This window comes from Egretta garzetta, unplaced genomic scaffold (genome assembly GCF_000687185.1).
Source record: "Egretta garzetta isolate BGI_Z169 unplaced genomic scaffold, ASM68718v1 scaffold228, whole genome shotgun sequence".
NCBI lineage: Eukaryota > Metazoa > Chordata > Aves > Pelecaniformes > Ardeidae > Egretta > Egretta garzetta.
This window is the reverse complement of record NW_009260758.1, coordinates 610503-638337: the sequence shown is the minus strand read 5'-3', so window position 1 is coordinate 638337 and position 27835 is coordinate 610503. Positions and strand designations below refer to the sequence as shown.

Below are 27835 nucleotides of genomic sequence, written 5' to 3'. Positions count from 1 at the left end.
GAAAGCAAACTTCCAGCATTGCTCTGCGGCGTGGGGTTTTTTTTTTCTAACTTAGCGTCAAGATCTAGATGAGGAGTGGGAGAAATTAGTGTGAAATGTTTACAAAGCAGTTGCATTTTCCTATTCTGACATCTTCAAAAAGCAGCTGCCTCATTAAGGTATTTGATATTTAACAGTCGGTTTGATTTCTGAGTGTTTGTGCTGTTAATTCTGCTTTATCTACCATTATAAAATGTGTTTTCGTGAGAAAATGGATTGGAAGGGTCTTGGAGTTGAATTTCAGTGACGATGTCAAACTCGTACTGGCTTATTCAAGGCCGTCAGGCTAAGCAGATGGTCTGCTTGCACCCCAAAATACGACCGAGTCCTTTCAATCTTCCTGAAAGCCCCTGGAAACAGATATGGGGGAGAGCCCGCAGAACTGTACCTTTCGTTCGGAGCAGAGCGGTGGTGCTGGTGGTAAAGGGCTTCGTACGAAGCCTGTTAAAGTGCGTAGCTTGCATTTCAAGATTGGCCCTTTTCCTTGGCTCTTGCTTGTTTTGAGGATAATGCACAAAATATAAGTAAGAAAAGAATAATAAAAAAAAAAAAAAGAACCCTATAATTATGGCACTTGCTGTTCAGTCAGAAGGCCAAGCTCGCGGTCTTGTGACACAGATTTGTGTTGGCCAAAGCGGTACAGAGTGGTCGGGGGAAGGCGAGTCCTAAAACTCTTGAGGTGAATAGAAAGTTTTCCTGGGGTTAATTCACTGCCTGGATTTAGCTAATGCCTTTGCAGATCCAGTCCCATAGAGCAATGCTACAGACTGGCAAAATGGCTGGCAAAGCAGTACCTTGCAATTCGCCTGCAATTCAGCAGGTTTCTGTATTTTATTTTATTTTATTCTGGGGGGGGATACGACACACACGGACACACAACTTCTTATGCAGAGACTTAATCTCCACAGGAAAATATAATTAAACTGTTTATAAAACATACGCTAACTTTTGTATAGATAATGTACATGAGGAAGTCATCACCAACATAATTAAAAGAATTCAAGCTGTCAAGGCTTAAAAAAATACTGTAAATGTGTTCCTCTTTCAGGTGTGTTTTGATGCCTATGGGTCGCTGTAGTCTGCTTCTCGATGTACAGCCCACTTCTAGTTCACATTGCGTTTCTCGTCTTAAAAATTAAGTCTGTTCAAAATTAGAGTCTTCAGCTTAGTGGGGAAAGAGCATTATTTTAAAATCTTGTGTTGCTGCTGTCGACATTGCTGCCACCTGAGTTAAGCCTGGTTAATACTTGCTTGGAGAAACTTGACTCGCTTTTGCTAGAGCTCTACGCTAAGATTGCCATACCGCTATCGTTCCCGTATCGGAGTACTTCTTCATCTTTGATTTTGTAAGTAAGTTTACCCAGAAGGAATCTTGTTTTTTCCCCCCAGTGTTTAAGTGGAAGAGGACGACAGCGCTCGGTGACTGGGACACTGCTGTGTACGGCTGGAATGTGACGGATTTCTTGCAGGACTCCTCTCTTGCGAGGATGCGAGAACGCTGTTAAAACCAGGATTTGTGCGTAGCACTAACTGCAAACATTCTCTTTGGGCTGTCCCTCCCCTAGCGTTAATCGATTGCTCTTGGCACTGGCCTATCTAAAACAAATAAATTGCAGGGTAATGGCTCTATTTGTCTACCGAGCACAATTGCCTTTCGAGCAGCGTGGTTGTGCTTTTAAGCCACGAGAGCTGGGTGCTGCGAGTAGGGGTGAGAGCCCGCGAGAGCTGGGTGCTGCGAGTGGGGGCGAGAACCCTCCTGCCCTGTGCTTCCAGGGGCTCCTGGTGGTCATCACACGTCGGCGGCCGATGGGACGCGGGAGGGGAAGCGTCCCCTCCCCGGACAAGGGATGCCCATGGATGCTTTGGCTGATGTGTCCCGGGGGAGCCTGTTCTCTGAAGTCCCTGCGGGCCCGACTGTGCTATGAACTTTGGGTAGATGTGCTGAGGTTGACAGATTTTTAGTGCCTTGACTTCCGGCTTCTCCAGCTGAAGATTCCCATAGAGGTCTGGTTTGGGGGGGTTCGGGTCGGCTGACGTTGACAGAGCTGTTCATAAGAGGTTTTCAAACTGAGTACCTGGAAACTTTGCTCTTGAAAACTTTCTGATTTTACTTTTTGTTTCGGATATCCCAGTTGCCATTCTCATCAGAGGTGGGAAAGGCTCAGTTTGTGAGAGCTGATCATTTAGTGTTTAATGCGAATAATCGATCAGTTAGTGGGGTCATTCTGTTAGGCGTCACGAGTCCCTTGAGAGGAGACTTTGAAGTGAGCTAAATCAGTTTAGAAATCATTGTTTTTGCTTGTAAATCTTCTGTGTAAGGAGGCCGGTTGGGTCATTTAGTCCCTCGCTCCATCTGCCAGTTCAGCGTGTTCCTGAGCACCGGCCAACCTCAGAAACAGCATGTTTGGAGATAAATGTCAGGTGGACCGACTTCAGGCGTTCAGCGATGAAAGAACGTAGGTGTTCAGTTATTAGAGATGGGGATGGTGTTCATCATGCCAGTTTGGACTGCGGGTAGGGGTTTTACAAAGAGGCTCGCCCTACTTGGAATTGGCAGCAGGGTTCGTGAGAGCAGCGGAGGCGCGCTCCGTCTGAGCATCTCCCGTGGCGTTGGAGGGAACGTCACGCTGGTAGGCACTGAAACGGCGTTCAAAAGGGACGCAAGAAAGGGATGAGTGAGGACGTGCGTGCTAAATCCTGCACGCCTGAGAAAATCCTTTAAAAAAAAAAAAAGTGGTTGTGGCCAGATCAACCCTTTGTAAGTCTTAAGTCCAGCAAAGCCGGCGGGAAGCGTGAGGAGCATGGCTCCCCAGTTTGGGAGGTGGAGAGACCAGGGTTTGGCGGTGCCGCGGGCAGCCGGCGCCCTGAGGTGCGCAGCAGCAGGACCCGGCTCTGTAGCCATGGCTTTGCACGCTCGCCCAGAAAAATCTAAAAAGGATCTGGTGAACAGACTGGCAATGAAATTCAGTCGTGCCATGGACCTGAACTGCTTCCAGACTTAAAACTGCCTCTCTGTTATCCATAAACATATAGTGGTTATAGGTGAAGTTGCAGAACATTTTATTGATGGAAATGCCAATAAATTGCAAAAGGGCTTATTTTAGGTGTTACACTGTCACGGTGTATAACGTGGTATGTCGGGGTTACAACATCATGGTATACATCGTGGTGTGTCGGGATCTTCTTCAGTAAATTGATTCAAGAAAATTGAAGCTGTATTCCAGAAAGTAATGCAGAAATTTGGTTGTCCATCCTTGGGCCTGGTTTTGGTCAATAGTATGAGATAATTTATTTTTTTCTAAGAAAAAATTCTTCTCTTCTCTAATGGAAGTCAATAATTTTGACCTTCACCTTCTCTTGGGAACAGCTGCGGTGAACATCTGCCTCTTCTAAAGGAAAAATAACATAGTCCAGTGAAGTAACCCCCCTCCCTCCCCAAATGGGGTACCTTAAATGCCGTTATAAAAGGGATCGTTTGGAAGCATCTACATGACTTGGATACATTTTGCTTTGGGCTGTATTGATTCAGGCCTGAGCTTAATTTTCAAGGGCTTAGAAGTTTTTAGTATGACGTTCGTAGTTAACATCCAAGTCGGGACACGAGGAAAGCTGTATTTCTAGTGAAGCTAATTTAGTCGCTCGGCATATTTCTGTATGTTTTGTGGCATATATCTTAAAACAGGTAGTGATGTTTTGCTGTCCACTTACCAAAAGAGAACGGACTGTATAACATGCGCAGTGGCTGAAGGACTCGGCATTAAACAAGCGACCTGCAGCCAAGTGGTTTGTTGCTGTACACACGGAGATTTGACTTCAGAGGAGCTGAGACTTCTTTACCCTGCCTATGAACTCGGCCTGTTAATCTTCCATTTTTTTCCTGAATTTGTTTTTAATTGTACAGACGGCACAGGGATTTGCAGGCACGAGAATGCCTACAGTGTGCTTTGCCTTCATAATAATGGAAATTATCATTATTACCCCCGCCACGCTGGGGTGAGGCGGTGAGGAGGGATCGCTGTTTGCAGCTTGGTAGAAGAAAAACGTAGCTTCAGGTTTTTGCTTGCGCTTTCATATCTGCAGGGCGTTATCAACATCAACTTTTTAATCTCTGTGAATCTGTCCTTGTTGAGCTCCAGCCTTGCTTAATAAACTTGATCCTTAGGCTTTCGGTAAACAAGATAATGTTCAGTGAAAGGGAATATTTATCCCCTGTGCAACCTGAGGGCTGTGCTCCATAATCCGCATAATTTCCTGCTGCTGAGTTCTCCTGGTGGAAGACCATTTAAAACCAGTTTGGGTGTGATGTCGGAGAGGGTGAGAGTGTTTTCAATTATTTTCCCTTAAAACTGGGAGTCTGGTCCTGAGCAAGTCACCAGCCCGTGAGAAGGAGCAGCTTGGAAGAGCTACCTTGCTGCCTGCTGTTTGAGACCTCAAGCGCAGAAAGCTCTTCCAGCCTTCTGAACTCAGCAATCAAAAAGCTTGGCAAAGGAGGATCGCCAAGAAACCAGTAAATGGTCTTGGAAAAGATGCCTTTGAAAATCTATTCAGTTGGGCTTCTTTTTATCTGGGCTCATGTTGTTTGTCTCGTTCTTTGTTGCCGTGACAGATAGAAACTTGCTTTTCTATATTTATTTAAATGACAGGTAGGTCCTGTATCGTTTGGCCCAGGATTTGGGGCCTCAGAGAAAATAAGTCTGTGGCAGTTGACAACACCAAGTGGCCGTCTCCTCAGTGTTACATTTAGGCCATCTATTTTAAAAATGGGATTGAAGCATTCCTGATTTCACAGGGATTTGGCTTCCTGATGCATAGGTAGTTTAAAGCATTTGACTCTGAAAAGTCTTAATCTCTATGCTTTTTCAAGCAGAATCTGTTGTCAGGCGTCTTCAGTGGGTCTTCACCTAATGCTGAATATGTCAAAACATTGACACGACCAAAAAACACTGACGTGAATCACTTACAGTACGGTTCCCACGAGCCCCGCTCCAGCACGCCAGAGAACCTTTCAAATATGCTCAGACCTACTTTGGATTCTGACAAAGGATCTGGCAAAGAAATGTGCTTTAGGTGGTACAAATAATGTGTCGTGAACTGAGGCAGGCCCGCTCATCTTCCCCCTCTCCCTCCGGCGGGCAGGATGAAGCCGCTCGTAACGCCTGGGCTGAAACGGCCCCGCGCGTCTTGGCCGAACATGCCTGCCCATAAAACAGTCCCCCACCGAACGGGATGCCAGTAGCTGCTTGTTTTTCCCTGGTTTATTTTTCCAGGCAAGCATTTTGACATGCTGTGTTTTCTTTGATACCTGAAATTCCAGTGCAAGAATATTTATTTTTTTTTTTTTTTAGTTTTTCAAGCAAATGAGACCAAAAGCAAAGGGTCTTCTTGTTGTAACCTCCAGTAGCTCATACCGAGAAATTCTGCCTGCCAAATAGTAACGCTGTGCTTTATTCTTCTAGGGGCGGTAAGCCGGAGATGACTGACAAGATGTCGAGCTTCCTTCATATTGGAGATATTTGTTCTCTCTATGCAGAGGGCTCAACAAATGGATTTATTAGCACTTTGGGGTAAGAACAGCTGTTCTCTTCTACTAAAAACATCTGTAAGAAGGACTAGCAGAACTCAGCTAGCTATCGGAGCCTGACTCCCAGGAAATACAGGGTAAAGCAAGGTAGCTTGATATACAGGCTTGGCCCTGAATTTAAAAATGACCCGAAGCTAACATGGCAAGTTAGATGTTGGGCAGACAGAGAGTGTATCGATGGCTACGGTGTGGTTTTCAAATACTTGGTGGGGAGGAAGAAGCTCGTCAAGTGAAGGTGTGGGGAGAGGGAATGGAATGCAAGCAAATGATTTTCATGCTGTTGTCTGTCCCATGTCCATCCGTGTGTCCCGTCCTGTCCCTCCCTGACCCCCCAGTCAGGAATGAATAGGCCCCTGTGCAATCTGCTGATTGGAAAAAACGATGTAGCATAGGCCGTGTAAGTAGTTAAAAAAAAAAAAAAAAAAAAAAAAAACCAACCAAACAAAAACCACTAAAAGAGAAGCCCTGAGCCAAACCATTTCTGTACCACTAACTTACCACTATGACTAGTTTTGTCTTTTCTTACAGTATTTGAGGTTTCTCATACAAACAAAATTGTTCTCCCCCAGTCAAAGGAGAACATGTTTTGACTCTCCAGCTTTGCCAATGGCCAGCACCCGGAGCTGCGGGGGGAGCCGTGCCTTGCCGGCTCCTGCCCCCGGCGTGCTTCCCCGCAGAGCTCCCTGGCGACTTCTTCTGCGGAGGCATCGGAGTAGGTGCTCCGGGGGAGAGTGCCCCTGGAGCAGCAAGAAGTGCCTGCCACTTCATTAAACAAAAAGTAGCCGCTCGCGTAGGAAACGGAGGAGTTTGCAGAGGAAAAGCCGTGGAATTGAAATACAGCTCTGACGAGCGACAGGGTATGTTTTATTCTGCTCAGCTGCCGCTGGGGAGAAATCTCTCCGGCCATCAGAAGCTGGCAGTGGAGCTGTGTACTGTTTCGGAAGACCTTGCAGGGGGCTGGATGAGAAGCTCAAAGAGCGCATCTGCCGCCTTGTTTCAAAGCAGTGAGAAATTAAGAGGGAGGGAAATAGCATGCGTGACACATTGCTGTGGTACTTCGATACCGAATGAGTAGCGAAGAAGCAACCAGGAGGCCTGACGGTATGGTGAGTGGGCACGCACGCAACATGCTCTTTCTCGTTTCCAGTAGCCATAAGGGCCTCAGGGTGGGTACAGTGACAGCAAATTTTTTTTGATGCCTACTGTCCGAATGCATCTGATAAATGGAGCTCCCAAGCAGGGTACAAAGACAGCATCCTGGTAAGTCTCTCTATGGCAGGAAACGATGGGCTGGAATCTCACCTGAGTGACTCCAAACTAACTTGTAGGTTTAGTCCTCTAGCTATTAGGATTCTGGAAAATAAGGGGGCAGAGAAGGAAGCAGACACTGAAGATGCACCATGATCTATTATAGGAAAGAGAAGAAAATATGGGATGCTGCCAGAAGGGAAAGAAGGTATGCTAAAAGCAAGGGATGTAGTAAGTAGGGTTGGTCGAATAGTATTTGGCGAATGTATTTGACAAATTTCCCAGGTACTCGTCAAATATGACATGTACACTCTGCAGTATTCGATCAGCTGTGTAACTGGCCAAATACTATCTGCTGGAAACTGGCAAAACGAATTGAGCGATACTATATATTTGGCTATTTTTTTTTTCTTCCTAGTTTTGAAGCAAGTTTGGCAGTACATAATTCCAGAACAAGTAGAAAGTTGTTATGTTATGTTTAATCCCATACGGTGCATGATGAACGTTGTGCAGTGGCTGTGGCTTTTGATGGCATTGCTGAGCAGATATTTTTCACCATGGGTAGTCCTTTTAGACATTACCGGCCCGAAGCACACGTATTTTCTAGGCTCGATGAGATGTTCTCATGGCAGGTCTGAAGATCCCTTAGTGTTACCAGCATCCTCTTTGATTCGATTAATACTGTTTTAAGGTAACTGCATTATATAATGGCCACCCATCTTCTGAGCCTAATTTAAGCCAGAAATCCCAATTGCTATGTGAAACATGAAATGCATTATCATCTTAATAAGCCTTCATAATCGAATTAGTTTTGTCCCATATTTAATTTAGTCTTTGTCCTGGAGAAAATTAAAGCAGCAGAGGAAAGATTTGGTGTAATTGTACTCTAGACCATGTGGAGTTTTGACAGTCTTATGTCATAACAATGTGTAATGACTTGTTCATGTGGTTAACGAAGGTTGAGAAACGGATACCACTGTACATTCTAACGTCGTTCTAAATCTTTGAAGAGTGTTCCTATTTAATATTCCTATGACACGACTGTTGCTTAATCAGGACCTTACTCTTCCTGTTTCCCAAACTCAGTGCTGTCGTCATTACGATTACCGGTGTACAATATATCCTCTTTTGTGTTTTTCACCCTGTAAAATTTTTTTCTTAGTAGTTTGGGAAGTTCCTCTTTACTTTCAATTTAATCTCAGGATGAGAGGGATATATTGCACTGAGATTATCTCTGTGTGGGATGATCAGAGTAACCCATTTGACTTGATTTATTATTTTTTTTTTGGCCCTCTGTTCACCAGAAGCAGGTGTTTCAGCCAGGTCAACTATTAACACTACCATTCTTGTTGGAGCACATATATGTATATATAATACTGAATAGGGAGAAAATCCATGGGGAAAAAGCGATTTACTCTGAATGTTTGCGTATGCAAATTTTAGATGCATAGAACTGTTGAGTCCACTTAATCTCTCTGATCTCTTAATTTTTATGCACCTCATTATTTTCGATAATTGTTGTCTCAAGATGCTCCCTGCATGTAACCAGCCTCTGCAAGGAACAACTCTCATATTCTAGGTCTCAATCTTTCTCGAGTTGATTCTGCATGAGAATGGACCTCTCAAACCTTTAAGACCTTGGAGTTTTACTTTCTACTTCTGTGTAGAAAGCCTCTTTGACAGATTGGCGTTAAGGGGCCAAATCGAGTCATCAATTTAGGATCAAATCAGAAACTAAAAACTCTTTGGTTACAGTTGCATTTTCACAATTTGGAAATAGCATTTGGTAAAAGTGCAATTCCGTGTTGCTCCAAAGCATGCCAAGGACAGAGCATGGGTGGCAGGTGCATCTTAAGTATTTTATTTATTTTGGGGGGTTTGAATTGACCCTGTGGGGGTTTGCCGATGTGTATTCACAGGAGAAGCTCTGTCCTGGCATTCCCTATTGGAATCTCTTGGGTTTGCTTGGCCAATTCGCCTCCTTCCTGGGTAGAACAGGAGGAGGTTAGTTCAATCCCTTGGCTTATCTCATGTTTATGGCTGGTGAGCAGGAGGGTGTATTTATGCCTTCCGTTCTCTTGAGGAGTTAATTCTTACTGTGGCATTTATTGTTTCTGCCTTTTCTTAATACTTGAGGAGTCACGGGGCAGTGTCCAGTTTCCATAGTCATCATGTTTTCCTGTTCTCTGCCCTTCATATAAACACATTTGCAACATCATTCAAATCTGTCCAAGAGGCAATAATTGTTCTAAGCCTGTCTCTCGCCTAACTAGAATATGGGCTGTTCTGTCTGCACCTCAAGGAGGGGACATAAAGATGATGCAGCGTACAGGAGCAATGACGTATTTATTGTCCCGCCTGTCCAGGAGCATAGCTCTGGGCAACAGTAAAAATTAGCTGCATGCTTCTTAGAAAGATTTGGCATAAGTTGGCATTTGGGGAATGTCTTCTGCTGAAGTGGCCACTCGGATAAAATATTGCAAATAAAAAACTTTGGTTTTGCTAACGAGGATGTATGCAACTGCAAGGGAACAGAAACTCACTTTACTTCTCATTTCTTTGCAGCCTTGTGGATGATCGGTGTGTTGTACAGCCAGAAGCAGGTGACCTTAACAACCCACCCAAAAAATTCAGAGGTAGGTTTGTTAGACAGCTTGTTACCCTTCTGCTTGGAAGAAGTCCTTTGTTTTGTGCAATCATGTGCAACAATTTTCGACTTCCATGTTTTTTATAGAGTATTTTAGTGTCATCATCTTATCATATCATAGAATCATAGAATGTTTTGGGTTGGAAGGGACCCCTAGAGGTCATCTAGTCCAACCCCCAATCTTCCGTGAAGGGCAACTCATGACGAAACAAAACCAGTATTTAAGTGTGAATGTCTTGTGAGTTGAGCTGTGGGGCTTCAAAAAGAATGATTTGTGCAGGGGTGGAGATGGGGTTGCCGGTTGAGGTTGGCTTTCAGATCTGTCCAAACTTAGAGGGTCTCTCTAACTTTCATTTCCTTTTCTCCGTACTATCGTACATGCCAGTTAGTACCAAACCTATCTCGGAGAAGAGGAAAATGACAAGGAGCAAATGTTGGTAACAACGATTGTTGTTTGACCTCATTTGATATTAACAACGTTTGACTTCGCTGTCATTCTGCCAGGAAACTTATGCTCAGTGATAAGAAATTAATGCCTACGTCTTTGCACGGTTTGGCTGATTTCTTTAAGAAGAATCTCAAACAGGAAGAGAAGTGCTGACTGGGATTTTGTTTTGAAAAGCCTTCTTGAATTCTTCTTTTCTCCCCCCTTGGTTGCATCTTTTACCCAAAGGGTAGCTCAGCCACATAATCCAAAAATTTGACTGACCTTTCATTGCTGTTCTCGGATACAGCAGCAACTGTTTGTCTTGTTTCTTTGTTGGATAAATCTTGTTTTCTCGGTTATGCTTTGCCTTTATCGGGGGCTCAGAGTTACCGTCATTCTCTTCAGGTTTGGCCAGAACTGCAGGTGATTGCCCCTGAAACTCTTACACCATCCATGCCGCTGGTTTTGTTTGCTGCTGTTTGGGTTTTTTTTTGGTTTTTGCCATGACATGAAGATGTCTCATATAATGAAACCTTCTTCTGTGGAATGTTACTGAAGCCTGTGGGTTCTTGTTGGTTTGGGTTTTTTTTCTTCCTTTTTACTGGAAAATTAAATAGCTGCTGATTCAAATACTTGAGGAGGCAACCTGGGGAAGTTTTAGCATTCAGTGTTACACTTTCCAGAAAAAGAACAATGGTGTTACGTGAACTGGAGCCCTGGCTCTAGGCATTTCTTGACGTTAAAATCATATGAAGGAATAAAGCCAGATTTGACTGAGACTGCTGGGTGTAGAGGGAGGGGAGGGAGAGGGAAAAGAATGAGAAAAAGGCAGTTCTTGCTAGCACAGTTTAGGAATCGCAAGTACAGAGAGACATTTGTCTGACATAAACCACTGTGGTTAGACATTGTAAATGTTCTCATATTACTTATAATTTATACGTGGAGAAAGAATGGTGTGAACCTTTTCCAACCTTTGTAGTTACTTCACTAAAGCCTTCATGGGGAAGTTTATGCTTAATGGTAAATGGCAACAAGTCATAAAATTTTAGTAGGCGTTTCTGTTATTTATACACATGCTTTATAAGTGTAGTCTAAGATAAAACGCTTTCCACGATAAATATGTTCAGAAGAAGTAATAATGAAATTTATCATACCATCTTCAACACAGAGGCTCGTCCGGGGTGTTGCATGGAAGGGTCTGGCCAAGTCAGGAACTGCAGCCGCGTCTCTGCAATCTTACTTGGTGTTTTTATGACACCTTGCAAAGGGAACACAAGGTCTTCCCTAAGGTGCCTTTATCCAAACAGCAGCATTTACATCTGGGATATAAAACAACCGTGGGCGTCTGGTGAATGCAGCTCAGTAGTGCCAGTATTTAGTTTTGTCATACCTGAGGTGCAGCCTCACGGGTACAGCACATCAGCAGCGCAAGAGGCCTTTGGGACAGTAGCAGCGTGAGGTGGGACCTGATGTGGAAATGCTCTTGTAGCCCCTAAACTCTGCACGTGGTGCCCACGTTTGTTCCGTGATCTCGTATAGTCCCTACGAGTCATCGCAGCCCATAGGATTGCTGCAGCTTGGGGCCTGAGAAGCAGCGTGGTCTTGGGTTGAGTTGAATTTGGATAGGTGCAGAACATCGGCACTGGTAACTAAGAAGTAACTTTGGAACATCTCATTAGAGCAGGACCAAAATTAGTTGAATGTAGGTGACTTACATTATGGTTTGCACAGTACTGGAAAAACGCCTCTGTGTAACCTGTTTTCTGTCCATGTGCCAGTCCTCTTTCGAACGAGCTGTGCTTCAAGGTGTCCGGACGCAGGTCAGTCAAATCTGAAGTCGCCTTCTGGCAGGAACATTCAACTTTGTGGCCGTTCTCAAGGGTCTTGCTCTGGCTAGTATTTTAAGAAATGTACTTCTAAGCTTCTCTGAGCAGATCTGTCTTCTGTGGGCAGATGTAAAGCAGTTGTAAATACAGTTTTCATGCTTAATCGAAGTGATGAGAGATATCTAGAAGCAAGATTTGCTGCTTAGATATGCATGCACGACTCTAAGGAAATGCAGTGTGAAACTGAAGCGTGTCTATCCAGTAGCAGAATTAATCCATCCTGCTTTTCTCTTAGCCCTGGCTGTTTCGGGTTTTAAAAACTCTTGTTGCCTAGGCTACCCGGTATCAGTTGCATCGCGTGGCAGCAGCGAGGCCCTGGTCGAGAGGGTTGCAGTTTTTCTTTCCTCTCTACTTTAGACCCTTGAAAAGCGGCAGAGCTTCCCGGGGAGAACGGCAGTGCTCAGCCGTGGGTACGTGCTGTCGCCGAAGGCTTGCGGGGTGAAAACAGCCCCTGCCGGAGGAACGCCATTGCAAAAATACTTGGTAGCTGAAACAGAGGTGGGGTTTTACACGCTACTAAGTCACTCCTGTAAAAAAATGTTGGCTCCGAGTTGTCCTAAGGAAGGTTCGGTGAGGGAAGCTTGATGTGTGTTTGGATGAACTGGGTTGAACAGAGCGGTTTGCAGCGGCGGGACTGAGACGGAGATGGGAGGGATAGAGCCTTGCAGCCTGCCTGGAGGAGGACGTACAGAGGTATCCTGAGGACAGGAGGGCTTGCTTTGTTTACAAAAGTTGTGGAAAAAGTAGGCTGATGGAGTAGTCTGGTGGTGGTGGAGCCCCGAGAGGGGTGAAATGCGGGAGGAGGCTGAGAGTAAGATGGGGTAGAGTTCACATAAGATTTGGAGTGTGGTGCAAAAGTATAAATCAAGACATTGGGGGGTGGGAAAAAAAAATACAGAGGGTGTATTAGATGGAACAAACCGAAGTGCTGAGTTGGAAGGAACTCCAAAGAAAGGTGTTAGTCCAGCAGCCTCAAGTTACTGTGAGTGTCTACCAGTGGCTATTTCACATATTAAATGCTGTTGTGCCTCTGGGTCCTTAACATACTTGTTTGATCACTTGAAGGTGTGAAGGCCGAGTTTTGGGGTTTTTTCTTCCGTTTTCCCATCCTGACCAGAAGTAGCTGTCACCTGAAGTTACTGGTTTGAGGTTGGATGGTAATTATGGTCTGTGAAGTTTCAGTGGATTTTTATTATTACTCTGGCTTTCTGAATCCACTCTACATGTGGTGGTTTGGTGTGGGTTTTGTTTTTAAAGTACAGCGGTGCTCTGGCCCTTCGTGTTTTCGGCTTCAACTAATTCAAAAGCACTCTAAAACTGCCTTGCAAAATGTTAAGACTTTAAGAGTACATTCATTAGGGTGTTTCTTTTTAAAAATGTTAATATGAAAACTCTTGCGAAAGAGTATTTTATTTAACTGGTCTGAATATACTGCACACAGATGAGATTCCTGGAAAAAATCCTAGCTGTACGCCTCTCCAGAAAAGACTGTGACAGTTCCTTGGTTATCTACAGTGCTTTGAACAAAAAAAAAGACATTTTACTTATTTTATAAAGCTGGAATCGCTGCTCTAATTGCCATCTTCGAGTATGACTCCGCATCTGAACAGCGACTATAAATGAACATCCTCTTCGTTTGCATGGGTTTATGTGGAAGGTGTGAACTGCAGCTGACCCTCTAGCTAGGCTGCAAGCACCAGCGTTGCATTAGAAATGATCCGTGCTTAAATGCAGAGAGATAGGATAGCTATTTTGCAAATTGAAGTTAGGCCTAGCAACAGTGGCGAAGCTGAAGCGGAACCCAGGGTTGATAATTTGGGGCTGGGAGCTGCTGGTCCTGTGCTCCATTAGTCTGTGAGTGCTTTTGTAGAGGTTTTATTTGTGTTCATTTTGTGTTGGAGCGTAGCGCTGCGCTAAGCCAAATGGGTTTGCTTAACGCAAGGCACTGCTACTACAGCAAAACAGTCTGTCTGACAGCCTTCTCGGGAAATTCCTTACAGCTCTTTATTTGGGACGCAGAGCTGTCTGCCAGGGATCCAGGGGCTTTGCAATAGCTGCATGAAACGCAGGGGGAAAGGGCACTTACTGGGTTAATTTGTCCAGCAGCTACCTCCTTCCAGAACATTGTTTTAGTAGTTGCTGGGCAACACTCTTTTTTTGGCAAGATGTTCAAGGAATGAACCCATATCTTAGACTTAAAATACCCGCATGGCGAAGCAGCAGATGAGTAGTTCAAATTCCGTTTGTTCTTTTGATCCTAATCCATACTGTATGGGCTTGCTGGGTAACTGCCTGCACGGAGCCCTCGGTTCGGCTGGCCTGGTGGTGGTCGGGGCTAGCACCGAGGGTCTCAGCCTTGGAACTACAGGTTCATCTTCATCAGAAGAAATGACCAATGAAGCTTTAATGTATAAATCTACATGTATTAAAAAATACATATCTACACACCCCAATTCTTTTGATGGATTTCTCTTAAATTGGCCTTGTGCTCAGCATTGGTGCAAGTCATTATGCTTCTCCAGAACAGAAATGTTTTATTCTTCATAGCTTTGCCATCAGTGGTCTGGAGCCTATGCACTGCTGCTTTGTTTGATACGAAGGAGACCAGATAATTTATGCAGTACTGATAGAGGCTATGGAGTTATGTGGCCTTATTTAGCCAGTGCAAGCTTGTTTATAGTTTGGCATTAGAACTGAGATTAAGGGAATTTTCAGTTGAAGGGTCACATACATAGTTTTCCCAAACACTTCAGAATATTAAAAAACAAACTAAAACAAATACCCAGATCCCTCTGCCTATTAGTTTTGGAAGAATATTAGCAGCATATAGAAGTGCACTTTCCAGGCGGTGAGGTAGTTCAGTACCATCCCCTGTACTCATAAAGAAGAATTTTTTGCTGTTATAAGGCATGAGGTATCAAGCGTTCAGCTTCAGATCAGTGTGTAGCCTCAAATCCCGTCGCTCTCCATATGTTCTCCATGCCCACTTTTCCACATCGTCTCTGGTGAAAGCAATTCTATCAGTTCCCATTGCTTTTTAAACTTGGATGTGGAATAGTCTGAATTGTATGACTTTCTGCATACATTAGATGAGTTCGAGTGGGTGTTTTGCAGCGGTTTGAGAGCATATTCCTGAAATGATGGTGAGAAGAAGAAGGGTGATAGACCTGGGCTGCGTGGCCAAGCTTAGGCTCCCTTTCCTCTTTGAACATGGAGTTTCTCATGCTGGTGAAATGTTTGAGTACATTAATTGTTGAGGTGCCTAAATGCCTTTAAGGAATATTTAAACACAAGTCTAAATATGGCTTTTCACTCTGATAACCATGTATTAGCAGATAAAATAGCAGGATTCCTTTTTCATGCAGGAGGTAGAGCTCTTGAGTGTGCTTGAGTGCCGAGTTCAAAGCTTAGCGTGGTGGTCTTGAAGAGAAATAGGAAAGCTGCTACTCCTCAGGTTTGAGATGTCCAAGGCAGATTAAAAGGCACGCACAGAATCCCAAAAGTAGGAATTAAATACCCACTTAACTAACTTCTCTGGGCTATGGCCAAACACCATAAAAAGAAAAAAAATAGGCTTCTTAGCCCTTTTTCAAACCGAGTGCAATATCATGATTTAGTGTAAAATCTAACTTTTGGGCTGGTACGATGGAAGAGAAAAATAATAAAAATACAGTCTAGTAGTGTTCTGATTTTTTTGTTTGTTTGTTTAAAATTGAAGCATTGGTCGTCTTGAGTAGGAAAAATCTTTCGCTCTTGCTGATTTAGGATATAGTTAAAATATCTAAAATACACTTTCACTGCCTCGATGAGGAATCCTTTCGTATGATTCTCAGTATTTATAGAACTGTACTAGAAAACTGCCAACTGCTAGTACGTATTTGAATTTGATGCCCTTTTATGTGATGAAGAAATCCTGAGCGCTGTCTCTAAAATGTGAATCTTTAGCCCACTGCATCCTACGTGCAAGCAGATGTTATAGACAATTGTCACCGTGGCATTTAGGTATTTCAAAAAAAACTGGAAAGTCAGAAGTGTCGCGCTTTCATACGGACAAATGTGCTTTATATCTGCTGAAACTTGGAAAACCCCAGGAGAGGGAGAGTCTGCATCAAGAGTTGATGCACCACCACCACCACCACCTTCCCTGCTGGCCCTTGGTGGCTTCAGAGGAACGTCATGAACACCTCGTCTCCAAACGTTTTTAAGGGCAGGTTTTGTGGTAGTGCCAGGCTCATTGGTGATTGCTTACGTGGCTTGCCATCTTAGCAAGCAGCGGAGGAAGTGGAGCATAGGTGTTGGAGTATAACTCACATAGCTGCTGTGTCCTGTAATTTATCTCAGCAGGCACAAGTAGCTTGCGTTGCTTTGAAATCCAAGAGTGATTGGATGCAGGAGCCAAAGGGAAGAGTTGTTTGGGGTTTTTTTAACGTGGGAAGGTAACTATTGTCACAGAGCGGATCGGAAAGCTGTCTTTAGTTTGCCGTGTCTGTCGCAGTGGGGCTCCTTACTGGCCAGACAAGTCTGTAATCCAGTTGCATGCTGAAGCACCAGGGCGTCCCGAAGACATCCCAACTCCATGGCGCCCATGTGCTTTGCTGAAAGGGTGGCTAGATGATTGCCTGAATAATTACTGGTTTAACTGAGATGGTTTAGCGTGGCTTTGCTGTGCCCTGGTGATGGGGTACCGAGACCATAGTGGCACAGGTTACAAGAGTGTCTGTTTGACTTGGCGTTAAAAAGCTGCTGATACTGAAGAAGAAGAGGAGCCAGGTCTGTTTGGGATCGGAGGCCCGGGCTGCGAAGGTTAGCTAGGCTGCGTTTGCATGCCGGTCTGTACCGAGGGTACTGTGGTCAAGGAGCTGTCTGCCAGCTTGGGGGTTTCAAGTGCTTTCATTCTGGACGTTTTGCATCTAGATGAAGGCAGAGCAAAGCCCCTTTGCAATAGAAAGTGGCCATCGGTGTGCGTAACTGGGATGCTGTATGAAAAACGGTTTGTTGGTGAAGGTCCTGGGAGGGGGGGTGCCTTAGCTCCTAGTGTGAAGTTTTATGGTCCGAGCGCTTCGTTTGCCCATCTAAAGGATGCAGGTGGTAATTTGGTACTGATGAGACTGCTGCAGGACAGCAGGGGAAACGTGCTGGTGCAGCGACCGTGCCCTAAAAATTAAAAAATAAGCCAAGTGCTGGTCTGAATGTCGGAGCTTTTTCCCTTGTGGAAAGTTCAGGGTATTTCAGGTAGGCTTGAGGGAGGGATTGCCAAAAAGCGGTGCTTAGCTATTAAGTAGAACAGTGCTGTTAATAAACCTAGCCCCAACCTTGTAGACAAAAGAATACTGTGGCTTTGTTGCCATAGTTTCAGTGCAAAATCTGACCTTAGCTACAATAACATTCGGTTAGAAAGAACTAGCTAATCAGTTTTCTAAAATTAGTGTGTTCCCTCGTACATAAGCCAGTACGAACAGGATATTTGATGAAATATTATACTTAGTCACAAGAGCCCAAGGGAGTGAAATGCCTTGATGAATTGTGGGGGTGGGGTGACATTGGTGCATATCTTCCAATATAGCAAAGTTATTAAAATTTGCGGCTTGCTTAATATTTAGGGTAGCGCAACTGTTGTGTTCTGCTGTGCACCCAATCTCCTTTGCTCTGCTCCTTTTAAAAGCTCTCAGAGTCTCTTCTGAAGACTGAGATGCTGGCAAGTCTCATCGATATGAAGTACTTCCAGAGGACCTGCAAATAAACTTCAGAGCCAATGCTGTGCTTTTTGTTAGTGCAGGCTGAGTGCTTTGCAGCTGAAGGAGTCTCACTCATGTAGGATACAAATCCTGAAGCAGATGGATAAAGTCATGAGGTTTGGGGGGAGGGAGGGGAACAAAACAACCCTGTGTGTGAGGGAAGCATTCTCCCAGGTATGGGGTGCTAGACATCTTCAGCTTTTCCCCAGATGTTGAAAGTGTTGAGAAACTGAAGGGATGGATTCGGAGAGGGGCTGGCTGCTGAGGTCTGGTGTGTAAAATCTTACCAATTAGTCCAGAACGCTGGACATGAGAAGGTCAGGACTCAGAGTGCCTGGTGCTCCCTGACCTTGGGTGAGATATTATCAAACTCTGGTAACCTAGAGTCAAAGGTTGTTTCTTGGCAGTACGGGAACCGTGATGAATTATCAGGTTTTCTTACGTGCAAGTTGGTTATTCAGGTATTAATGTAAGAAAAATACGTACTACGCAAACTGGGGGGGCGGTGATGAGCAGTGTTCCTGTACTGCTCGGTGCTTGAGAGATACCAAATGCATGGGAAGATGGTTTGGACAAGGTGCATCAAAGTGATGCTTTACCAGTTGGTAGTAGCTTTTGTTGTTTCTGTCAGCCACTAACGAGTCCTCACCTCTTCTGACAGTGCTTTGCCATTAAGGTTAAAGGTGCCTGTAATTAGTCCAAAGCAACCATAATTCACTCAGTGAATTCCCTGAGACTTAGTCTTGTGCTGTTCTGGGTATGTAGAAGCACAAACGTTTGGTGACAAATGCAGTGGAGTTTTATTCAGAAAAACATTTTTCACCCCGAACGCGGGGACGCTTGCGTGGCTGAGCTGTCAAGCAGATCTTGGCTCTCCCGGTTCCGCTTCTGCGACGGGCAGCTTACGATTCCCGATACAGCACGCACTTATGGGAAGGTGTGATCCGTGTTCTTGGACAAGGTGCATCAAAGTGATGCTTTACCAGTTTGGTAGTAGCTTTTGTTGTTTCTGTCAGCCACTAACGAGTCCTCACCTCTTCTGACAGTGCTTTGCCATTAAGGTTAAAGGTGCCTGTAATTAGTCCAAAGCAACCATAATTCACTCAGTGAATTCCCTGAGACTTAGTCTTGTGCTGTTCTGGGTATGTAGAAGCACAAACGTTTGGTGACAAATGCAGTGGAGTTTTATTCAGAAAAACATTTTTCACCCCGAACGCGGGGACGCTTGCGTGGCTGAGCTGTCAAGCAGATCTTGGCTCTCCCGGTTCCGCTTCTGCGACGGGCAGCTTACGATTCCCGATACAGCACGCACTCATGGGAAGGTGTGATCCGTGTTCTTGGATCTTCCAATTCAGATTTGGATTAGCACGGTTATGCTTCAGGGCTTGCATTTTTCTGCCTTGTAAACCCAGCTGCCTTCCCCAGGAAGCTTTAGGAAACCATATCTAGCTTCTACTTTGGCAGAGGTATGAATGATATTCTCAAGTTTTGGGGTTTTTTTCCCCCCTTGACATTTTTATGTGACCAGATTTGATTTCCTCTTACCCCGTGGCTTGGTGTGATCACAAGGGGTCTCATTTTTCAGGGGGAGCAGGTAGGTGCGATGTGATGCCCCGGGGGACCCTGTGTGTGTCTTAACTCTTCAGAGAGCCCCTTCCGTAGGTTCTCACTTCTTTGTTGCTTTTCGGATAGAGAGCAGTTCTGTGGTAGCAGTAAGTTATCCTGAAAGCTTAGATCATTTTACTTTACCTAAAAAATAAGGCTTTGCATTTTGCAAGGACTTACAGCTCAAAAATATTTTCAATTTAGGTCATTTACTTAAAAAGACAAGAGAGAAATATGCTAGGTACCTGTACTGAGGAGGTCTTACAGGTACTGCGTCCAAGCGCCACGTGGAAGTCCTTAGTGAAAGAGGAACCCAGCCTCAACCCAGAAGTTAAATAATTTCACTTCTAATTTTCTGGGTAGCCTGTTCTTCACTGGGCAGGAGTCCTGCCTGAAGCGGTGGTGTCTCCTCAGCGGTAGGCTCAGGGAAGTTATGCTGTAAGTACTTCTGTTTGAGAGCAGAGCCAGCCGTCAGAATGTAGGGTTGTGAAAGCCAGACCTTGCTGGTTGTCCTCGGCGAGAGCCTGTGCCACTTGCATCTTCCTCCCTTCCCACGTTGCTGCCGGAGATCGAATACCCCATCCTTCTTGGTGCAGAATTGGGATTCCTCTCCTTCAGTCATTGATGCATTAATAGCACCTCCAGCTGATGTCTCTGTGTTGCTGGGTGGCGATCAAGGTGCCAGTGCCAATCGGACAAGCTCCTTGTGATGTGGGACCTGTCTGTGTGAAAACCTCCAGTTTATTCCCGTGTAACTTTAGATGTTGTGATCCAAAGGCTAGGAAGCAAGTGAGTTGTTGCTGAAGGTTCTTGATTCTGAAAACTGAGTTGCACGTTTGCGACTGAGCAAGGAATTTGCTGCTTTGAGGTCAGCCTTGAGGAGCACCTACTCGTTCTTTAGGAATAAATGGGGAAAATACCAGTTTGTTTTCTTGCTTGACAACTGATCGGCTGGGGTAGGGAGTTGGAAAAATCCCGGATTAGCATTTAGTGGCCCCCAACAAGTGCAACTACTATGAAAAAGCCTTGTGTTTCTCTCCTAGAGAAAGTATTGTTTGTAAACATATCTGTGCTGATTCTTCTCATTTGCTTAAAAAAAAATAAAATTGGTGTATGTAGGAGGCTATTTATGTACTGCACTTGCCTTTTAAACTCTGAGGAGTGTGGTCGCAGCAAAGGACAAAATGCACGCGGTGCTTGGCGTAATATTATGGAAGCTGGGGTGGAGACTTTCTGCCAGCTGGAAACCAGTGAGGGAGGCGCTTGGGCTGGGCTGGATGCAGCCTGGCAGAGGTGCTGAGGAACCTGGGCTCGGTAGCTCTTGCTGAATACCGTGAACCTTGCTGCGGAAGTCAAAGCGTTTAGCTTGGCGTCTCACTTGAATGTTTCAAAGGCTGGAATGGCCATTACACGTGTTCCTCAAAAATTCCATTCTAATGAACAACTTATTATTCAGTCACGTAAGAGAGTTACTTATGTGTTAGGACTGACACTTCCTTCCTACCTAATTTGTGAAAATAATCAGTACTGAGTTCTCGGGGTTGGCAATTATCATCTGTTTTGATTATATAATGTGCAGAAGTTCAATGAAAACATAACTCCTTGGATTTCGGTTGAAGAGTCTTTCTGTAGCTCTGTCAGATTTTTAGAATAAGAAATCGCCTCCAAGCTCTACTGACAGCAGAGAAACCGTGACATTGCTAGAAAATGCTGCGGCAGGATCCTCGCCTGCTTTAACTAGAACAAATTAGCTCTTGAGTCAGATTTTATTAAAGATGCGGAAAGCTTTGCTGTGCAAAAGCAATCTGGTAGCACTTAGACCTTGTATTTAGTGAATGTCAGCCCTTTCATTCGTCTAGGTTAAAAATTATACAAGGAAAAAAATAAACACAGAACTTGTAGGCATGGGGAAGTGAGAGAGCTGGATGAGGGAGCAGCCATCCTGAAAAGGAAAAAAATCTTTGCTCTACCTACAGAAATCCTTCCCCCCCCACCCCAGCTTCGGAGCTGTGCGTGATCTCTAGCCAGCTCCGGTTAATTTGAAACAACCCTGGTTTAAACATCAGCGGTGCAGGTGGCAGTGGCCCTGTAGGACCGGGCTGGGGGCTCGGTACGCGGGGTTGGTTTGTGTTAGGTCCACGACTGCCCCTTAGGCCATACAGCTGTGTTTTATTTTTGAAGAAACAAGAATAAATCTCAGTATTATTAGAGTGTAACCAGTACCTGTGTGGAAAGAGGAAAGGTTTAATCCCTTCGCAGCAAACCTCTGAAGCGAAATTGTTAGAGCCTGATGACGCTGGGATAGCGAACGTGACCACAGCTGGAGAGGGATGAGCTGGGTTCTTGGTTGGGTGTTGTTCAAAACACCTGCAAAAAGCAGAAGTTGCGGCATTGATCTGGCAAACGCTCCACCAGTCCAGCCTGGAAGTTTGGATTAATCGGCACCGAAGGCTTCAGGGAACGGCTGAGGAACCAAGTGGTGGGTTTGTGGGGTTGCTGGGATGGGAGACGACTTTCTTTCAACCACAGCATTTTTCTGTTAATTTAACTAGATGTTCTGGTCAGAAGCATCCAGGAGCCTTTGACTTCTCGCTCATGTCTTAACATCAATATTAAGCAAAGGCGCTTTAGGGAGCGTATACATCCGTACAACTTTTGGGGGGGATTGCATTGGCTGACTTAGCTCTGTCCTTTGAAAGTGCGGTTTACATGTCGATCAAAAAGCAATAATTATCCGTACCCATGTGCTCACAACACAGTGACACTAGAAAGGTAAGATACTCTTGATAAGAACGAGAGTAACTCAATTATCAAGTTTTTCTGGGAAACAAAAATTGTACCTTATGTGGTTGGTGCAAGAGCCTTTAGCTGTGGAAACAGGACGGTGGCTGCACGGGCTCAGTACGGAGCCATCCGTAGGAGGGAATCGTTCCCTGCTGCAAAGTATGTGTTCCAAACAGGAATGGAGGCACCCCACCAGCTAGCGTCTTGGGATCGGAAGGTAAAGTCTGAAGGCAATACAGATTTTACAGATAATTCTTGGTTATTGACAAGTTTTAAAATAAGCGAAGAATTTACATCCTCCCACTCCTCGGCAGGCAGATGGCCTTGGTCGTGGAGAATGACAACGAGAAGATCCTTCAGATATGATCTACAAGATTTAATTCCAAATATGTTTTGTTGCATATGCTATCAGTCACGTGCTTAAAGTTTGTGTTTTGTGGAGACTTGGGAGTCTCGGCAAAGGATAATTCAGCATTGGGGTCAGAATTTGTCTGCAGAGAACTCTTTGGAATTTAACAACTTATTTGTCTTACCATCTCCTTACAGGTTGGCCTGTGTATGTATATATAAAAAGAAAAAGAAAAATTGCAAGAGAAGGGAGCATGCGCTCTCTCTATATATAGGGGATTTTATATTTAAATGTAGTAGCTTTTGTGCTGAATATCCACTAATAGTTCAAATCAGCTTCTTTGAACCTTGATATTATGCCAAGCATTTAATTTCTGATTCTTATCCAATGCAAAAAAAAAAAAAAAAAGGAGAGGGTGTTTTTGTATTTATTTGGTTTTAGTCTTTAGCTGAAGTTGCCTTGAGAGGTCAGCAGCATCACCGTAGCTTTTCAGTCTTCACAGTCCTCAACAATAGTTCTGAGGACCTTGAAGGCATATGGGTAGCAGCAAAAAGCCATCAAGGGAACAAATGTGAGTAATTAGTGCTTTGCCTCTGTGAAAGGTTTGGATGAGGGGAAACCCTGCAGCTGTGGTGAGCCTAAGCTCATGTCAGTCGGTGTGAACTTGGCCTGAGGAATGACTTCAGACCCAGCCTGGCAGCGGCAGTTGGGTTTAGCAAGGGCAGTGAGGAAGCTGCCCTTAAAATGGGGCAGTGGTTTTGGGTGAGCGTTGGGTTGGGGTGCGGGAACTGGGATGGAACTGGTGGTGGGCACGGCGGCGCGTTTCCAGAGGGGTACCGCAATTCCCACACCAGCATCCGTTAAATGGGAAGCAGAAGGGCTGGGGGAGAGGGAGTAGTGCGAGGAAAGCCCCTCGCAGGCTTTTGAGGGGATGGGGAGTTCGTATGGGATTCTTATTCTCTCCATTGGCCAGAATAACTGAATGTTGAGAATAAAACTGGATAGAATGTTTTACTCTTGTAACTTCTCCAAGAAACCTTTATTGGAAGGAATATGAACATATTGAAGTTCTTCATTTTCTGAAGTTCAAAAGAAAAAAGAAACACAAACCAAAACTCTGGGGAAAACTAAAAGTTCGTGGGGAAAAAAAAAAATTGTCAGAAACAGTGGTTCTTTCTTCAGACATTTTCAGGGGGCATTTCTGTGTTTGGAAATTTCTTTCTTTCAGCTTTCTGCATTAAAGCTTTCATAACCGATAGCTTGCATACATCTGTGCCGTGTTGAGGATCTTTGTGATCCCTTCTGAGGTTCAGCCCTGCCTGAGTTGCTGCTGTCTGATGGGGACTGGGGAGGGGTTGAGGGGAGCTGACTGCTCCTCATGCAGGATTAATTCCCTCTCGCTGTGCTGCGGGTACTCCCGATGTTTACATTTTCTATTCTCTTTATCGTACCTTTTCTGCGCGGAAACTACTGCATTTATTTGTCTGCTTTGGGTTTTTAGAAGTGTAGTGAGCCTGGTCATTGCTTTGATGACCAGAGCTGTAAACCACAACTGGGCGGGGGGGGAATAAAAAGCTCGAGGGATTACTAAAGCTCAGATTACTTGCACAAGTCCATTGCCACTGAGTGTTTTGCTCGCTATGCATGCAAAAGTGTTGAGTCCTGACGTAGAGCAGTACCTTGGAGACAGCAGGGTCTGAGATCCCAAAGAGTTAACTACTCGAAAGAGCAATGCAAGATTAGTCCAGGGTTTAAATCATAGCTAATACGGGATTAAAGTTAAACATTGCGTTGGGAACTGGACATCAAAGTACTCGGGGGGGGAAAAAAAAAACAAACAAGAAAAAGATGAAAGAAAAGGGGAAAAAAAAGTGTCAGGAAAATGAGTTGCAGGCTTAAACTTAAAAACTCAGTAACTTCAAAAGGAAAACTTTTATCCTTCAGAGATTTTGAAGGGCCTGTCACTGAACGTTCCTTCCTTCACGTCGTGGTTAAAGGCTCATTTCAGAAAACCACGATGACTCAGCTACTTTGAATTTCTGTTCAGTTAGCATGTGGCTCGTGTTGGAAACCCTAAGATGTTCTCCCACCTCCAAAGATGGTTTTTATTGGTGGATACTTTATTGGAAGTATCATTTGCACTATGCTAATTTTAAACATACTTTAAATATTTAGATTTTTAAAGAAGTGTAAAGGCCACAGTACCCTGATATTGGTAAGACGAAAGGAGAACATTTGTTTATAAATATTTATTATATTGCAAATGCAAAGGTAAGTTCATCTAGATCTTGTTTTTCCCCACATTTGAAAGTGACTGCTCCAGAAACGATGCTGTCTAATGCTTATTGCAGCATAGTGCTGGATTATTCCGATCCCCGCTGAAGCACTGAAAACAAGGTCCTTGGGTATTTTTTGGATTGAATCAGTTAACTTGAAGAAATGAACAGTTCCTCCTATGGTGCTTTGGCCTCTTCAGAGCTGTGTGCTGGTCCAGCAGCACCTTCAGAATACTCCGTGGGCATCCTTGCACGTGTCGATACGTACACCTTGTCTTTCCGGTTGTGGCCTTGGATAAATTCTTCTGTCTTCCTCTGTGCAGCACTCCGTGTCCTTGAGGACAGGACCTGCCTTGTTCTGTGCCTTATGTCCTCAAGCTCTTTGCTTGGGAATGGTACGGCTGGCTCAGAGAGAGTTGGTTCCAGCCAGAGCTGTTGCAGGGTTGGTTGGGTGGCCTGGTGAGAGATGTTCCTGAACGCATCAAAGGGAATTTTTGAGCAAAACCTATATAAATATACATAAATCAGAACTAGTAGATTGTATGGGGGGAACTGTATGAATGTGTCCTTTGACGTGGTAGGGCTGCAGTTATATCTTCTTATCCTTACTTAGTGGACAGAAGCTTGAGGGCGATAGGAGGAATAGGTGATAGCGACCAGGAGGAATAGGTGATAGCGACCAGGTATCTGTGGTGATTAAAAGTAAGGTGTTTAATGGAATAACCCATAGCGATCTACAGGACGACTTCTTTAATAGTCTGAGATTGAGCTTCATCAGGCAGCATCCTGCGTGGGTTTTCTGTGCTTACGAGTCTGTGGCACAACCAGCTGTCAGGTTGGGCTTTTTAGATTCCTATGGAGCTAGTCCAACCTCTCGATTAAAATTTATGCAACTGACTGAATTGCTGAAGTGGACATCTTGCTTTGCAATGATTCTTGATTACTAGCATCGTGCTGGTGCTAGATCTGAGGACACAGAAATAATCTTATTCATTTTTCTCCATGTTTCCCTGTTGGTACACAGAAGTGTTGCCATGGAGGAGAGCGTGGGGTGGGAGTAGGCAGGAACCAGCTGCTTTAGGGCCATGCTGGGAGGAAGACTGGGGGAGGATCACGCATGAAGTCTGCTCTTGCAAACAGTCCTGGGAACTTTGCTGTCAAGCGTTGCGTGCATTCGTTATTGAAGAGCTCTAAAGGCTCGCAAGGAAAGGTGGGTCTTTGTAAAGAGGGGAATCGCCATTCTCTGCACTACTGGGGAGGGGAGGGGTTACAGGGCTACCGTGGACGGTGGGCTTCACGGGCCTTTGGTGTTGGCCAAGAGTGCCTTGGCAACCCCGTGCGCCTCCGTGCACTGTTCAGACAAGTGCTGCTTTGTAATGATGTGGCCCGTCAAGGATGTGCAGTAAGGCTGTATTACTTTTAAGAAGTCCTTTGCAAATTTTTCATCTAGCCAGCTCGTTAAGTTTGCTGGTAATTATGTAGCACTCCTTTACCTGGAATATGCTTGTGACCTGGCCAGGTGTTTTTTCATGCATGTGTATTAACGTTTCTTTGTCTCTTCTCATGAGGTCAGGTGTGCCTGCGGTTCACTTTGGGCAGCTGTGTGCTGTTCGAGGCTAAGATTTGCCATAGCTTTGGAAGCCTATTCCTGTTGGTCATATCCCCACAGAGGAGCAAATTGACGGTGCAGGACTGGTTGCAATGGTGGAATTGCATGAGACGCTGTTATTGCCATTGGATGACCCCTTCTGCTACCTTCTGTCCATATTATCTTTTTGTAAATGCATCACAGTGGGCAGGCGTGGGGATGACTGAGCACAGGTTTGGTAAAAGAAGTGCTACCCAACCGCTCCCATGCGTTAGGGGGTGGAAATCCTGAGTACCAAGAGGTCAAGGAAGATGGCGTGGTGTGAGAGTCATTCTGCACGCCTGGCATCTCTGTAAGTGTTGCAATCATTTTGACCCATTTTTGCTACCATTTCCCGATGATTTCTGAAAACTTCCATCGTAAATCTGCTAGACCTTACAAAATGGAGGCTGTAGGGGTAATTAATTTCTTCATCAGATTTCCTTCAAATAGAGCAAAAGGGTGTTCGTTGCTGAACCGAAGGATCCATCCTTGCTGCATCACGGTGGGTGTATCAGCAGTCTCAGTTTAAATATTTTTAGTAAAAAAAAAAAAAGTGATTTGTATACATAACAAGCATATGGCTTAAGGCTTCTACTCAGCAATTATTTGAATGTATTTATTAGTGAAAGTACCACGCGGGGATGTTTGACAAGAAAAACTTGTTCTCTGGAAGAAGGTTGGGGTTCATGAAGTTAATCAGTATTCCACGAGCAGCTCTCGAGCGAAGGCTGAAAGCTTTCTGATTTTAGCGGTCATTTGTGTCCCCAAACGTGGGTTGTCTCAGAGTGTGGGCTATCTGATGACAATTTTCAAGACGTGTTGTTGTAAAGAAGTGGAGATAATGAGCATGTAAATTATAAGACTTGGCAGCGTTGGTAGTAGTGCAAGTTTGGGGATGGAATACAAAAGCCCTGTTATATCCTTGCCCTGGCCGGTCGTGTGCTGTGACCTACCGTCACGCTTCCAGCCTCAATATTTCCTTCTAAAAAATGGGATTACTCTTGCAGTGGCACAGCGTTTTGGCTCAGAAACTCGCTGCTATACAGTGCCCGTGATTCTCCAACGCTTCCCTTGAGCAGCTCATCTGTTTCTCTTGAAATACTGAATCTTTGTAATGTTTTTAATCGTACTTTAAATTGGCTTCACCATATAAAAGCCTTCAAAGATTTTTTTTTTGAATGACCAAGAGGGGAAAACTGCGTAGTGGATGCCCTGCCCCTGTGCTGCCACAGCAGAGGCGGCTGGAGGCACTAACGACCGCTTACGGTCTTTAATCGTTCGCTGTTTCTATGACAGTCGAAGATCACGGGGAATATAATTCACTGAATATGAGTTTGTACCAGCCAGTATCTTTGCTTAAGTTTTATCAGCCTTCTTTCTTAAAAAAAATGTTCTTTATTTAACTTCATGTGCAGTATCCTTAGTGCTCTGATCCTCAGTAAGAAAATAATGGATTTGTGCCTGAATATCTCGAATGTGCAGTTTGTGTACTGGAATTGAAATGTAGGAGGATTTTCTTAATATTTTCAAAGGGCAAATAGAAGGCGTGCTTGGTATCTGGAAGCTCACCTTTTAAAAATCGATGACATGGCAGACAAGTAAATTTAAACCACTGCTCCTAGTCCCTT

At 44.5% G+C, this 27835-nt stretch overlaps 1 protein-coding gene across 1 annotated transcript in view; it reads left to right on the top strand.

Annotated features, from left to right (window-relative positions):
- Nucleotides 1-27835, top strand: part of ITPR1 (inositol 1,4,5-trisphosphate receptor type 1) — a 183610-nt gene that overhangs the window by 9756 nt on the left and 146019 nt on the right. The window contains 2 exon segments of the mRNA XM_035901402.1: nt 5496-5603; nt 9434-9504. Coding sequence (XP_035757295.1) covers nt 5512-5603; nt 9434-9504 — 163 coding nt within the window. The 5' untranslated portion in view covers nt 5496-5511.